Source organism: Lepus europaeus, chromosome 1 (assembly GCF_033115175.1).
Source record: "Lepus europaeus isolate LE1 chromosome 1, mLepTim1.pri, whole genome shotgun sequence".
NCBI lineage: Eukaryota > Metazoa > Chordata > Mammalia > Lagomorpha > Leporidae > Lepus > Lepus europaeus.
Genome location: NC_084827.1, coordinates 70669203 through 70685497, shown reverse-complemented (window position 1 = coordinate 70685497; position 16295 = coordinate 70669203). Strand labels below are relative to the sequence as shown.

The 16295-nt window shown below is 36.1% G+C and overlaps 1 protein-coding gene across 2 annotated transcripts in view; it reads left to right on the top strand.

The window, feature by feature from the left end:
• Positions 1-16295, top strand: part of DPP10 (dipeptidyl peptidase like 10) — a 791529-nt gene that overhangs the window by 134979 nt on the left and 640255 nt on the right. For both annotated transcript variants that reach the window (XM_062199274.1, XM_062199266.1), the window contains exon 2: positions 7075-7189. In XM_062199274.1, the coding sequence (XP_062055258.1) occupies positions 7075-7189 (115 nt within the window). The remainder of the gene's footprint in view (positions 1-7074; positions 7190-16295) is intronic.

Below are 16295 nucleotides of genomic sequence, written 5' to 3'. Positions count from 1 at the left end.
CAATCTTGAGTAGAAAGCTTGTTCCGTTTTAACTTTTTAAGCAGTCTTTTATAAGCTGGACAGATTGAGATGTCTATGATGTTGTCTATTGTTTCTGCTTTAGTCATCAGTCTTCTTCAGTGATGTCATGGATTAAATTATTTTTTCTTTGAATGATGATATGGTTTGTCTATTGATCCTAAATGTTTCCAGAATTACATATATATAACCTCTCCCAAGATCTCTAAAACATGACACTTGAAATATAAACTAATACTGTATAATATACTGAGGATAGCTGGCATCTTTGTTTTGTTTTTAATTTGAAGGTAATACATCTAAGTGTGTGTTCCAGACAATCATAATTATTTGGGAGTTATATGTACCAAAATTCAATGGATGTAATTGCTATGTCATTTATAAATAAATTAATGGTAAACAAGTAAAACCAATCAAAGTAAAATAACAACAACAAAGTAAGGCAAACTGCAACAAAAGACACTCTGCTTTTCTAGCAAATTTGCAGGTAAGGTCCATGCTGCTATTTCTTCCAATATCACTGATTCACAATGCTTTATATAGATCAATAGCACAACCCTAAAATGAATATAATTTTGAAAAATGTGTAACTTGTAATCATCTACAAGCATGTACTTACCAATGAGGCAAGATAAATAATGAAATTTTGAATCATGATCAATTCTAAAAAGTGTAGGTACTATGAGTATTAACTGAAAATTACATATGACACATATTCCCTATGATTTTATGTGTTCTTCATTGATAGTCTTAACTATGACTGTATCTCCTAATAGTAGCCAATATACAAGTCCTACATTTAATTTACTTAAGTTTGTATTTGCATTTAATTATGTAATTGATTTTAAAATTTTTGTAGCATCTTTTCAGATATAGTATCAAGAAAATATTAACAAAATTTTAATTTTTTACTTTTTTCAAAATGTTATAAAATTTATCAGATAGCATAGAAATTATTTACTTATTGGAGAAAAAAATCTTTGGCCTTTAACTTTTGGGAGCTTCTTGAAAACGTTCTCAGATTTTTCTATTTTTATTGATCTGTTCTCATTCATAAATTTTGTCAATTATTTTTGCTTGAAGGGGAAAAATGCATACTTTGTTGAGACTTCCAGATATCTAAGCATGTATTTTTATATACCTGTTCACTTAAAAAACTGCTCTTTCGAGAACTTCCACTTTGACTATGACCCTGTCGGAATAAGATCGAAGTCGGCAAACACTAAAGGCTTCCATAGCCTCGGCAACTCATGGCTAGAGCCTAGGGAGATTACTGACGCCACAAACAAGAGTGTCAAATTGTTAAATCAACAACAGGAGTCACTGTGTACTTTCGTCTCATGTAGGATCTGTCCTTAATGTGTTGTCCAATGTGAAGTAATGCTATAACCAGTACTGAAACAGTATTTTTACACTTTGTGTTTCTGTGTGGGTGCACACTGATGAAATCCTTACTTAGTATATACTGAATCGATCTTCCGTATATAAAAATAATTGAAAATGAAAAAAAAAACTTGGTTTTAAATTGGATATTACATAGAAAATTAATCAATTTTTAAAAAAATATCATGTAGGATCTCTGTCCTTAATGTGCTGTACATTGTGATTTAATGCTATAACTAGTACTCCAACAGTATTTTTTACTTTGTGTTACTATGTGGGTGCAAACTGTTGAAATCTTTACTTTATATATACTAAACTGATTTTCTGTATATAAAGAGAATTGAGAATGAAGCTTGATGCAAATGGAAGGGGAGAGGGAGCGGGAAAGGGGAGGGTTGCGGGTGGGAGTGAAGTTATGGGGGGGGAAGCCATTGTAATCCATAAGCTGTACTTTGGAAATTTATATTTATTAAATAAAAGTTTAAAAAAATTAAATTAAAAAACTGCTCTTTCACTCCAGATTTTGTATAGCTAGCTAATTCCACCATTTATAGCACCTTTTTTAAAAAAAGAATTGTTTATTTATTTGAGTAGAGTTACAGACAGAGAGGGAGAGATAGAGAGGTCTTCCATCTGCTGGCTTACTCCCCAAAGAGCCGCAGTGGCTGGAGGTAGGCCAATTCAAATCTAGGAGCCAGGAGCTCCCTCCAGTTCCCCTTGTGGGTACAGGGTCCCAAGCATTTGCTCCATTTATCACTGCTTTCCCAGGCCACAGCAGAGAGCTGGATGGAGAGAGGAGCAACTGGGACTCCAAACAGCACCCATGGGATGGTGGCACCACAGCAGAGGCTTAGCCTACTATGTGACAATGCTTGCCCCTACAGCACCCTTTTTAATGAAATATTGATTAAATGTGTAAAATGAATATCTTATAGCAACATAGTGAAACTAATAACTAATACTCATTTTTCCTAGCAAATTTTTATATTTTGTACTTTATCTTATTTATGTAATATTATATTGGTCATTAGCAAATCCTTCATTACACTTTATGCTAACTGGTGATATATCTTATTTTCATTTGTATTCCCAATTGCATGTAGTGCAGTATTCAGAACCCTAAAATATTTCTGTACATGCTCTTCAACGATAAGTAGGATTATATAAAGGGAATTAGCTAATCCCTAGATTTCAGTTTTGAAATCCTGTATTTCCACTTTGAGGAATTTCACTGGTTTTATTTCACAAAACATGGAGTGTCTTTGTTTGTGAAGAGCTAAGCATATCAGAAGGTTAAAGTGAAGAATTCAGGTTTTGAATGAGTGGGTGTACTGAGAATCAATATGAAAAAAAGTTAATATTCTAAGCCTAAAAAACAAAGTTGACTTTTCAAGCAGGAATAAAGGTTTTTTTAAGGAAACTTCCTAGCACTTCACAAAAAGTAAAATATGGTTGAAAAAAATCTTTTATTAAAATTCATCCCATCTAGAGACATAATTTCAATACCTCATTGTCTTTTTTTCCTTGGATTTGCTGTAAAGCCCCATATTTATTTTAGAGAGGATGGTCAGGCAAGGTTTCTCTGAGGAAGGAACATTAGAAAGGAGACTAATATGATGACCTAAAGTGGACATGTATTTCCACATATTTTGAAAGGAAACATCATAGGCAGTTTACTTAGTGTGAACTTCCTTATTTTATACTTAGATAAGGGTTCTGTTTGAGTTATATCATCTTAATCCTTGTAATATTTAAAAATTAATCATCAATATTATTCCAATTATTTGAATTTTTTAACAAATGAGATTCAGAAAAATTTTAACATGTTTATAATCAAATAACTATTAAATAGCAGAATTGGATTAAAACCTGTTGGTACAATGTATTTTGGGTTTTTTAATTGAATACTGTAGCAAACTTTCAAGAGGGATACATTTGAGCAGGATGTTGAATGACTGACAGTGTCAAGAACTGGATGTATAGGGCAGGCATTGTGGTATAATGTATTAAGCCGCCACCTGCAAAGTTGGCATGCCTTATGGATTCTAGCTCAACTCCTGGATGCCCCATTTCTAATCCAGCTCCCTGCTACTGTGTCTGAGAAAACAATGATATGGCCCAAGTGTTTGGGTCCCTGAACTTATGTGAGAGACCCAGATGAAGCTCTTTGCTTTGGCCTGGCCCAGCCCCAGCTGTTGCGGCCACTGGGGAAGTGAACCAGAGAATGGAGGATCTGTCTCTCTCTCTCTCTGTCTCTAACTCTGCCTCTCAACAAATACAATAAATCTCTTTTTTTTTAACGATTTAATTATTTATTTGAAAGGCAGAGTAACAGAGACAAAGAGCCAGAGAGAGAGAGAGATCTTCCATCTGCTGATTCACTCCCCAAATGGTCATAATGGTGGAGCTGGACCAATCCAAAACCAGGAGCCTGGAGCTTCTTCCAGGTATCCTACAGAGGTGCAGAGGCCCAAGGAGTTGGGCCATCTTCTACTGCTTTCTCAGGCTGCAGGAGAGTGCTGGAGTGGACTTGAGCCCGCACCCATGTGGGATGCTGGCACTGCAGGCAGTAGCTATATCCGCCACGCCACTGTGCCGGCCTCTAAATACAATAAATATTAACAACAACAATAATAACAACAGCAAAAATAAGATGAAGAAAAATGGGATGTGTATGGAAGGGGTTGAAGGACGAATTAGGAAGGAAATGGTGAGGTCAGTGTTGAAGTACCTGAGGGAACTTGAGAAATGATCTTCATTGTATGTGATACAAGGCTTTTTCTCTAAAGAACATCATGCTGGGTGAGGAGACTGGAGCTTGAATATAAACAGGTATTTTTATTTTTCTAGACCCATGCACTTTTATTTTATTCTTTAGGTAGTGAAGGGAAATTAAAGGACTTTGGACTATAAGGTGGCATAAGCAAAACCACGCTTTGGGGATATTATTATTGAAGAGAATGTAAGGTAGATCGAATGGCGAGTGTTATCAGTCAAAGGAGTTCGTTAAGTTAGTACTCCCTAAACAGGGTTTTTTAGATGCTGTGGGCATTGTTGAGTCTTTATTTATTTATTTATTATTTACTTATTTAAAGATTAATTAATCTTTTGAAAGTCGCAGTTATAAGAGAGATTGTCTGGTTTACTCCTCAGATGGCTGCCATGGCTAGGGTTGAGCCAGAATGAAGCCAGGAGCCAGGGGTTTCTTTGAGTTTCCAACATGGGTGTCAGGAGCCCAAACCCTCAGGTGATCTTCAGCTGCTTTTCTAGGCCATTAACACAGAGCTGAATTGGAAATGAAGTACATGGGACACTAGCCAGTGCCCATATGGGATGACAGCATCATAGATGGCAGATTTACCTGCTATGCCACAATGTCAACCCCTGTTGAATCATCTTAGAGGAGTCTCACGTTCTTATGTGCTTTATGAACAGAAAAATAACGTTAATGTACAATTATATTAGATATGAGTCCAAGTAATACACTGATTTTGATTCCTTAATTCACTTGTTGTATAAGTGTTTATCTTTAAAAGTGGCATATTAAAATGGTTAATATGAAACTTAGTCAAACTGGACCCCAAGTCTCTTACTTATTGACAATATATGAATTTGCCACTTATTTCTCTAAATTGCATTTTTTGTCTTGTGCAAATATGTCAAAATTTTAGTCATCTCACCTGAATATCAGGGGGATTATGTGTTATTACAAACGTAACACCCAGTACAATACTAGGCGCATAGAAAGACACCTAAGTTGTCATTCTGTGTTAGAGAATGTTGGTAAACATTACATGGTCCTATCATGCTCAAACAGTGAGCAACAATCTGAAGTCATTTTTCTCAAAGTTTACCTTTAAAGTGACCCTGAATGCAGATCGCAGTCAGTCAATTTGAATTCAAAATTTATCCTGGATTCTTTTACTAAATCAAAAGCTAAAATTTCTGAATCCATGTTCCATTTCCTTTCCTGTGCACTAAGAAGTATAATGGCTGCTCATGACCCTTCCAGGTTCCAGATATGAACGTGTTTATGATCCTCGACATAGGCATCCACTTGCGGGTGGTTACTGACTTTCCTTTCACTCTCTTCGTTCTCGAGTTCAGTGTTCCACAACGTTCAGAACTATTGAAGGCTTTGATTTTAGCTGTGGCCTGCCTACTTCTGTGGCTCTGGCTTCGGAGGAGCCTTGAAGTAGGGTATAATTATAGGAAATCCCTGTTCACCACAGCACACACATTCCGTGAAGGAATTCACCAAGAACCTTGCAGGAACACTACATTTGGAAAAGGTACTGGGGCAACTTTTGCTCATCTTGATGATGTTGCTTCTCTAAATTAATCATTTGGAAGAGCACTGTCTTGATTTATGTGGCAAATAGGGATGGAAATTCTAACTAAAGTACAAGAGCAAGTGTCAGATAACAAGAATTATTGGAGGGGGTGTAGAGAGACTAATTTAAAAAAACTGATTGGAATTGACTTCTGCTGCATTTGGGTCATCAAAATGACACATGCAGCTGTCTGGAGAAGGCAAATGGGAAAAGCAACAAAGCACCCTCTGTGCATTTTGGGTTCCATTTACTTAGAGCCTTGATATTTAAAACTCGAATGCATTTATGGCCGAATTCAATGCCAAAATCAGGGAGAAAATTAATGTTTTAATCTGTGAGTCACAGGAACCCATTTATAATTAACTAAACAATTGTTATTCTGTTTAATTCTGTTTAAAACAATTATACTAGGGTGATTTTGCATACCTAGTGTATAGACACCTTCATATTTTGCTTCATTATTCTTGAAGTAAGCTTTTTCTGAATAAAGATTGTATTGGGAAAGGAAGGAAAGAGGTTGAGTAATGGGATTGGAAGAAAGAAATGAGGGGTGTATTTTATAAACTTTATTGCAAAGAAAAACTGGCATACATTTCAATCTGGTGTGTTCTGTGGCTCTTGTATGATGCTCACACATTTTGAGTTGACTGACTAGAGCACAGAAAATGTGAAAAAAAAAAAGACTAGTTTCAATATAGGCATTGTGAGAGATGTCCAAGTTTCTCTTGCTCCTTCACTTTCATCTCCTTGCCAGTATCATGCATATTGCCCAGTGAGAGAATATTGTGAACCATTGGTGGATATTTTATTGCTTTTATGACTGGTGAGGAAACTGTCTAAAAAGGTCCCACTATGTGGACAAATATGCAGTGATCTGCAGTAAGGGGAATTCTGAATGAATTTCCCAATTCTGTTCTTTTCCCCTGACCAGTTACAGAAGTAGTTTTACGTGATTCAAGCAAATCTGTGTTCAAATATTTATTGGAGGCTCCATTGTGACAAGAACATATGCGAACAGATGCACTTTTTTTCCCATAATTATTTTGCAGAGTATGTTGGCAATAATCCTGGTATTTTCAGTCAAGGCATTTAACCCTGTCTACATTTTGGATGGCAGTCATAAAGCTCTACTGCTTTATCTCATAGAGAAATAAGATTGCCCCCCAAAAGGTAGTCATTTATAAAATATGCACCTTTGAATAATTAAATGAGCTACCAAAGAGGAACAAACTCTAATCAGCTTTCACACTGTGATTGTGCCATGTGCTGAATCATTCCGTTATGAATATGTTTCTCTTGGAGCATGTATAATTATGGATTTTTTTTTCTGTCTTGGTAGGAACTGGGAAGTAACAGCCCTCCACAGAGAAACTGGAAGGGAATTGCTATTGCCCTGCTGGTGATTTTAGTTGTATGCTCACTCATCACTATGTCAGTCATCCTCTTAACCCCAGGTAATCTGTCTTTATTCCTCTCTTATTATGGTATTGTGGATGATAATTGCACATTCAAATGCCTTAAGAGGGTAGCAATATATGGGATCTCAGCGTACATTAGCTTTAGTTGGAATTCTTTAAAAATAAAAAAGCTGTATCAGACATTTTGCAAATGGCACAGTAGTTCTGCAGTTCAAAATATCATGCCGACTTCTGGAGGAGGTGAAAAAAAGTAAAATACATAAACGAAAATGCCAAGGAGATTTTTTGTCTCCATTGCTGCTTAGAGACTTCTTATGTTTGTCAGTTTGATAACTGCATGGGGGCATTTGAGTTTTATTGTGATTTAATGAGGGCAGAGTGGATCTGGAAGTTCTCATACATAGATGGTAGATGACTATTATGTTGTATGGAAATGTAAAGGGAGGAGTAGAGAGAAAAGATCAGCTCAATTGAGAATCTGAAGTTTTTTTTCCTGAATTTTTTACACTCTGAATTTTCCTTCTGTGTAAAGAAACTCTCCAAATTGCTCTGGTGATGATCTTCAGACTGTATTCTTCAGATGAAAGAGTTTCACTCTGATACATAAATTAACCAGTCAGTCAGTAGTATTCTAAACTATTTTCCATGACTTTTACACTCTATAGTTGTTGATAATAAAGAAGGCAGAGATAAGGGGCTTACCTTTTAAACTTCTTAGATTGTCTTCTAGAAACAAATGAATTTGGCACACCCAGCTTTTTTCCTCAAAGACCTGACACCCATACATACATGAGTCAGAATGATGGAAAATGGTCATTTTGTCCAAAAATCAACTGAGTGGTTTTTACTTAAACTTCAGTTGGTGACCCATCTTTTGTATTTTAAGAACGTTCAAATGCAGTGAACTTATTTGCCAATGTACAAAATGTAATTAACAGTGACTCTTTTTCAGTCATTTAATCAAATAATTAGTGACTAATTATACCTATAGTCATTATCAATCATTTCAACGTGATACTTTGTGAAATATCTCATCTTGGTTAAAATATTGGCTTTGAAATATATAAATTTCAACTATAAACTTTTTTTCTTAGTGAAATAAGCAAGTCCCAAAAAGACAAATACCTTATGTTTTCTTTGATATGTGGCATTTAATATAGAATATTAAAAGACTGTATAGGAATGAAATGGACATCTAGTGATATAATTGCTGATTTTAGCCCTTGTTTATACTCCTGTGGTACTGTGGTCTTCCTACTTTTTACTTGTTGAATAGTCTGGTTAGTGATTAATGAAGCCTGTGACTATACAGTGGACTGAAACTATGTCTTTGCAAAAATTGAAGGAAAAAAGGAAGGAGGGGGATTGAGTAAGGGATAAATTGAGAGAGGGAAGTATGGTTATCTTCTTAGAACTGTACCTAGGAAATCTTTCTTTTTACATTATTAAAAATAAAAAATATAGCCTGTGCTGCGGCTCAATAGGCTAATCCTCCACCTGCGGCGCCGGCACCCTGGGTTCTAGTCCTGGTCGGGCACCGGATTCTGTCCCAGTTGCTCCTCTTCCAGTCCAGTTCTCTGGTGTGGCCCAGGAGTGCAGTGGAGGATGGCCCAAGTGCTTGGGCTCTGCACCCGCATGGGAGACCAGGAGGAAGCACCTGGCTCCTGGCTTCGGAGGATCCGCGCATTGTGCTGTTGCCCTGGTCACAACACGCTGGCTGCAGCAGCCATTGAGGGGTGAACCAACAGAAAAGGAGGACCTTTCTCTCTGTCTCTCTCTCTCTCACTCTCCACTCTGCCTGTCAAAACTAACTAAATAAATAAATAAGTAAAAATATATTGCCAAAAATATGGCTTGTGATTGTTATTTAACATTTGAAGGGATTAAGAAAGAAATTAAGAGAACCAAGAGGGAGGAAAGAGGAGAGAAAGAAAAGAGAAGAGGAAAGGAAAGAAAGAAGGGTGTGGGGAGGGAGAAGGAACATTTCTTGGGAAGAGCTGGTTTATTCACATTGACTTCAGGAACCTTCTCTTAACTGCACCATTTGTGCATGTATAGCACAATATAATTGAGCAATGTGATGGCTCCAAGGTGCTACGGGATGCCACGGATCTTTGTTGCAATAGATGCCCTTATGTTCAGCATAATGTTTCACTTGATGTATGAATTTAGAATAATTAGAAAAAACGAATGACTTGGTTTTGCCAGGCAGAAAGGATTTGTATATAGTGCCTATATATTTCTCTTGAACTCCTTTCTTCAATCTTGATTCTAGTGTCCTTGTTTTAGTGACTCACTTGCTCTAATTCCTTGTTACTCATTTAGTGATACTTTGGGGTCCTTAAGAGTTTGACACAACAAAAAGCATATAGTTTGTCACTCACTAAATTAAATACCCCCTACACAACTCTGTCCATCTTCTTCCAGTATAAAGCCACAGCAGAGTTCTGTACCTTTTGTCATGCACTTGTTCATTTATTAAAGCAGGAATTTTAGCAACAAACCCTTTCATTTAAGTTCTGGCTTTTCAATTCACTAATTTTGGAACTTGGTAGATTAACATAATTTCTCATGCTATTTGTGTTATAGGTATAATATAAGAGCAATAATACACTGCAGGTGTTTAGTGTAGCGCCTAGCATTGCTGCTGTTATTCTGATTATTCTTATTGATTACCAGACGCTGTGCAAACACTGTGTTACAGACCGAGTATTTCCCCAAAGAATGTGTCAAGTGTCTGTGACTTCAATTTCAAGTTAATAATAAATGGAAAGGGATTGAATACAATCTTTAATTTGTCTTATTAAAGGATTAGGATCAAAGGAGGATGTAGCAATTAATTAAGAAGAGAGAGCTTAGTTGAATAAGGTTATAAAGCACACACATACCACATGTCAGCTTCCTCAAATACTTTAAATACCACAACATGTAGTCATAAAATTATATATAAGAGGAGATGAATTGTAGTTTAATTGTTTTCTCATTTGTTCATTCATTCCTTGACATTCTAGTTACTGTGATGGTTGGCCTTACATTTCTGCTGTTTTATATCTTTTATATCCAACCCTCTTCCAATTATACAAACTCACAAATCAGAAAACTCACATACTCTCAGTCCAAATGCTTAACATCCTATGGGATTGATCACTCATGGAATTGGCAATTATTGTTTAGATTTACACTTCACATATCACATGTTTAAATGTCTTTGGATTTCACTGTTGTTTTTGAAAGGGAGAGATTAAAATAAGAAATAAAGTCATTGTGCTGGAATAGAAAAGTTGTTAGTTTAAGAAGCAGACACCTGTGTTTTCCACCTTCTTTGTAAATTCAGTGCCACCAAGGGCTGGGAGGATTACATAAATTTGACAGAAAAGGTAGGTGTAGTGATAGTGATTAGGACTTCTCTTGAGTTGTGATGAAGCTTAATATCATTCTCTCTACACGGCCTTATTGTGGATTCAAACCAAACTATCAGAGTAACAGAAAAGACAAGAACTCTAGTGTTTTGTAGCCAAGACTTGAATCATAAGTGGGGAAGCACTCTTAGAAGTTACCTAGTCTTACTTCCCTCATTGGACAGGGAAAAATGAAGCAACATGAGTTTGCATACCTTTTTCTTCTATGGATAAGAAATATCTTCCCCTTTTTTAAGATTTATTTAATTGAAAGTCAAAGTTGTACTAAGAGAGAAGGAGAGGCAGAGAGAGAATTCTGCCATTGCTGATTCACTCCCAATATGGCTGTAACAACCAGATACACTTTTTAAAAAGATTTATTTAATTATTTGAAAGTGGGAGAGAGAGAAAGAGAGAGAGAGAGAAAGAGATCTTGATCTTCTATCTGCTGGTTCACTCTCCAAATGGCCACAATGACCATGGCTGGGTCGGGTCAAAGCCAGGAGTTTCATCTCCCAAATGAGTCGCAGGGGCCCAAGTACTTGGACCATCTTCTGCTGCTCTCCCAGGTTGTTAAAGGCAGTTGGATCAGCAATGGAAAAGCTGGGACATGAACTGTTGCCCATATGGGAAGCTGGTGTGGCAGGTGGCAACTTTACTCACTAAGCCACAGTGCCAGCCCCTAGTGTACACGTTGATCTAGCACATGTGTGTGACTGTACATACTTTATTTAGGTACTAATTGATTGCACCAAGCCTTCCTTTTCTAACCATTAGGCTGAGAGCGCCTCCACTGTGTGAGGGAAAATTCATAAGGAAAAACGTCTGTCTGGAAATAAAGTATTAGGACACTTCCTTTCAAATCCCCCCTTGTTCAATAAGACATCCCCAAGTCCGAGCTTTCTAAGCAAAACCACTAAGATTGGCAGAAATTTTCAACCAGGAAAAGTAATCCATGTCAGGAAGAAAATCTGATTTTGAAATTAAGAAATAAAATATTGGACATTTTAGGACACAGGGCTGACACTTCTTCCAATAAGGATGAAGATCAGAAATTCATAAGGCTTTTATAACTACCTAACTTTAGGAAAATCACTTACCTCCTTTGTCAAGTGTTTCCTTTATAAAAAGGCACCTTTAGTTTGCTAGAATGTGCTCTCTTGAAGTTTATTATAAGTCCTTTGCCTATGAACTAATGTAATAATAGCAACAGCAATCATACTGGCTTTTTTTAGTGACAGATAGCAACAATTTAAATCCATTGTGCTCTTTCAGTAAGCCTTTTATGCCACACACACACACACACACACTCACACACACACATATAGTGTTTTTCAATTTTTGAAGAGGAAGGCAAACAAAAGTTATCTAGTCTAGGAAGTGATTTAGAAACACTTTTGCTCAAAATAGCAACGTAGTTTGCAGGAGTGCTAAGGAATGCAAGCTTATAACCAGAGAACCTTATGTTCATTGTAATTTTAGTTTGATTGCAAATTTTATTACAGAAGTAATTTGACACAGGTGCCTTAATTTCCAAGATTCTCAGGATCTTCCTTACCTTGTGAGGATAAATTCTAATTATTTTTGAAAGTATTTCCCTTATTAAGTAATTATTTCTGAAAAGAACCTACTATTCCTTCCACTTTTTTTTTTTAATTAAAAGGCAGATGTGGATGCATTGATCAAGCCCTACATATCTTTAGATTATTGGATTTGTTTAAAGGAAAAAAAAGAAACCAACATTTATTTTCAGAATATATTAACTATAAGATCAATAATAATTCTTTAGAAATATATGGGAGTACATTCATGCTTGAAGTTGTGCAAACCAACTAATGTAGCTATGCATTTATTTTAGTCTAATTTTGACATTTAATATGAGAATGACCAGGCTCTGGAAAACATTTCATGTAGAATACATTTACTGATTTTGATCTGCTTTCAAAAGAGAAGTGTATATTTTATGAGTGAAAATGTATTTGTAAAGAACAATCCTCAAGCTCTACAATTCATCTCCCACTTTGACGTTATTACCTGTGGCCTGTGTATACTCCACAATCTTTCAGCAACAGTAGCCTGTATGTTTGACTGTGTCTGCAATCAATCAATGCCAAGACAGACTCATCATGCTCATTTACTATGGTGGCTGACAAAGGACAAAATTGTGAAGTTCGTGAATTTTGTTTTCCTTTTTACCTCTCACTCTTGCTCCCTTTGGCAACTACCCATCTAGATGAGTATCTCAGGCTGCTCTTTCCAGGTTTATCAGAGAATCAAGCATTTATGTGTGAACCTTCAGAGATCTGCTTGACATTAGTTGAACAAGAATTTAATAGGAATGGTTCCATCAGATGCCCTTATTTTCACTCTAGAAGTATCTCTGATATTAAGCATTTTAGCTAGGTTCAGAAGCCATGTTGGGAAATAATTTCCAAAGATAAATTGCCACAGTGTTGTTCATGGTTATCCAACTCTCATCAGATAGAAAGTAGATTCTTGAAGCTATGTTCAATTATTTCATTTGACCAAGATACACAACTAAGGAGGTAGAGGATCCCAGATCGATAAAAGCAGCCCTATGCAGAAAAATGACCAAAACAAACAAAAAGTTGAAGTCAACAATTAAGGAATTACACCTCTCTGTGAATAACACACACTTTAGTATGTGCATGATTATCTAGTGTAACCATCATAATTTTTCCCACATTATGATCATTATCATAAACCATCACTTTGTGATATTAATATCTCTCAAGAAGAAATAGTATATATGTGTATGTATATAATTTCTGCATATGAAGTAAATATGTCAAAATGTTAAAAAGTGTTAACTTTTAAAACAAAAAAAGTTATAAGAAAATTCCGGTAAAAGCTTAAGTGAAACAATTCTAGTGCAAAAGATTATGTAGAAATATGTTGCTATTTCTCACATGACTGAAACAAAGGGAAAGCAGAATAATTTTCTAACTAACACAGGAAAGGCCAGAAGATTGGGATCATTTAGGCAGCTAATTTGAGAAGGAAATAGAATGGTAGATGGCATGATTAAATCATTGTTGGTATCAGACTGGATTGGATGCAGGCCTTAAGCTTGATATTTGCCTACAAATATGACTTTGAGGTAAGGAATTCTGTTTCAACTGTTTAAGATTCGATATTTAAAAATAATAATAATCATTCGACCTTTTGAAAAAAAAGTGTTCAAAATATTCAGGTGTTTGAGAGACAAAGAGAGAGCATTCTCTGGAAGGCTTTGCTAAAATAAGAACTTCATTGAACTAGTGACAGCTGATTTGTCATTGTTATGCATAAATCCAAAGCAAGTTTATTCTAGTTACTATTATGCTCTATCAAAATAGCTATCAAAATAGCTTCTGGTAGTAGTTAAAATGTCATGTTATGTTATGTTGGAAAGGATCTCTTGACAGCTGTAATTTCAAAGGTGTCATTTAAGCATATGACCTGTGTCTTAAAATGTCAAAGCAACAATTAAAGCACCCCATTATGCTTTAATATGAGGAAAACAATGTTTTACTGATTTTGAGATTTACATTACTTGTAAACATCAACATCAAACAAGATTCCTATTGTTGATTTTATTTTGTTGAATTAAATAGATAGGACATGTTGTATCAATAGGCATAAGCTAATATGCCTCTGCTTGTATTTTCCAAGAACAGCACAGATGAACATATTTGAATATAGATTTATCCAGGCATATCAGGCTGCCAAAGAAAAAAGGACAGATTCTAACAGCTGCCCCACCCACAGAAGCCAGGAGCCCCTGTTTACATGGACTGTCATTGGTTTTTAAAGAGATCTGTTTCTGTTGTTGAGAACATTTTCTCTAGGATTAATACAATAAGAGCATTCGTATTTTCTTCTTTGCTTTCTAGTTGCATTTCTATTTTATCAAATTGGGTTCCCTTCTTCTCATCATCTTCTCTTGTCCAGTTAAATAATAATTTTAGTTTACATTATAAAGTGTTCAGTTTTACAGGAGTCAGAAAGGAATGTGTTTTAATAAGTCATATTTATTTATTCCTGCTGGTAACATGCCAGATGTTATACTAAGTGCTTGTCATGTGCTATTTTATTTATCTTCATACCACTAACATAAAATAGATACTATAATTTATTCATACTCCACAGTACTCATTCAAATATTAAAAATAAATTGCCCAGTGTTACACAACTAGAAGGTACAGAAGTTGAATCCCTTTTCCAAGTTGTTTTGGCTCTTGCATGTGTCTCAACGCTTTTAATATGGGTGGAGATATACTCTAGCCATGGACAATGTGGATCAAAAATGTGACACAAGTTAAAAATAAGCTCTGCTTTATTCTGCTCCTGATTTTTTAAATGAATGAAGTTATTTGATGTAAAGTAAATGCAGAGCAAAGAAGGAGTTCAGCTGCAGCTGAGGATAGAAGTATAAAAACCTGGACCAAGGACAGATAGGAAAGGAGTGATGAAGTGGGAAATTGAAATTCATAAACACAAAACCCATATGAATTTTCCATAAGTTATATTTTCTTAGGACCTCAGATTCCCATGATAAAATAAATGAGCAAATTTTCTTTCCTAAACCACGTTATACTAAACTATTTAAACTTGTATTTATTTAATTTTTAAAGTCAGAGGGTCACAGAGATCTTCCATCCACTGGTTTATTCTCCCCAGTTCCCACAACAGCCTGAGATAAACCAGACAGAAGCCAGGAGCCAGCAACTCCATCCACATCTTCCACAAGGGTTGTAGGGGCCCAAGTAATTCAGTCATCATCTGCTGCCCCTCATTTTGTGAATTAGAGGAAACTGGATCAGAATCAGTCAGGACTCAAACCACACATTCTACTATGGGATGTCAGTGTCACAAGCTGTGTCTTAACCCCTGTGCCAAACATCTCTCTAATTAAAATATTTTAAACCAAATAATATGCCACTTTCTTTGTTCTAGAATATGAGAATTTAGTTGGAGAAATTTTAGTATTTCTTCACTTCTTTAGAATATTTAACCACATACTTCTCTTCATCCAACAGTCCAATTAAATGAATTCTCTAGAATAAGGGGAACCAGGGAAGCCAGAGCTAGGAGACATGCTTATTTAAATAGAAGACTGCAGTTTAAATCCGAGAATCACAATTTGGTTTTTGCATGAGTTGTAGACAATCTTTGACCCAATATTTGTAGCTTATCCTTTGCTTTCCTGAGACATCATCAATAACTACATAATACTAGAGAGACAATGTTAACTATTTCATTTGAGGTATATCTCTGTGCTCAGGAGTAGTAGTTAAGTCCCCATCACATTCATCATCTTTCTTCATGTCAAATCAATACTGCTGATAACTGATAAAAACTCATTGAGATGAAATTCACATTACAAAGTTATCCATTTTAAAGTAAATACTTGGGGCTGGCACTGTGACGTAGCAGGTAAAGGCACCACCTGCAATGTCAGCATCCCATATGGGCTCTTGTTCATGTCCCGGCTGTTCCACTTCTGATCCAGCTCTCTGCTATGGCCTGGGAAGCAGCAGAAGATGGCCCAAGCAGCAGGGTGCCTGCACCCACATGGGAGACCCAGAAGAAGCTCCTGGCTCCTGGCCTTTGGATCTCATCTTCGGCTGTTGCAGCCATCTGGGGAATGAACCAGCAGATGGAAGAAGTCCCTTTCTCTGCCTCTCCTTCTCTCTGTGTGTAGCTCTTTCAAACAGATAAATAAATCTTTTTTAAAAAAT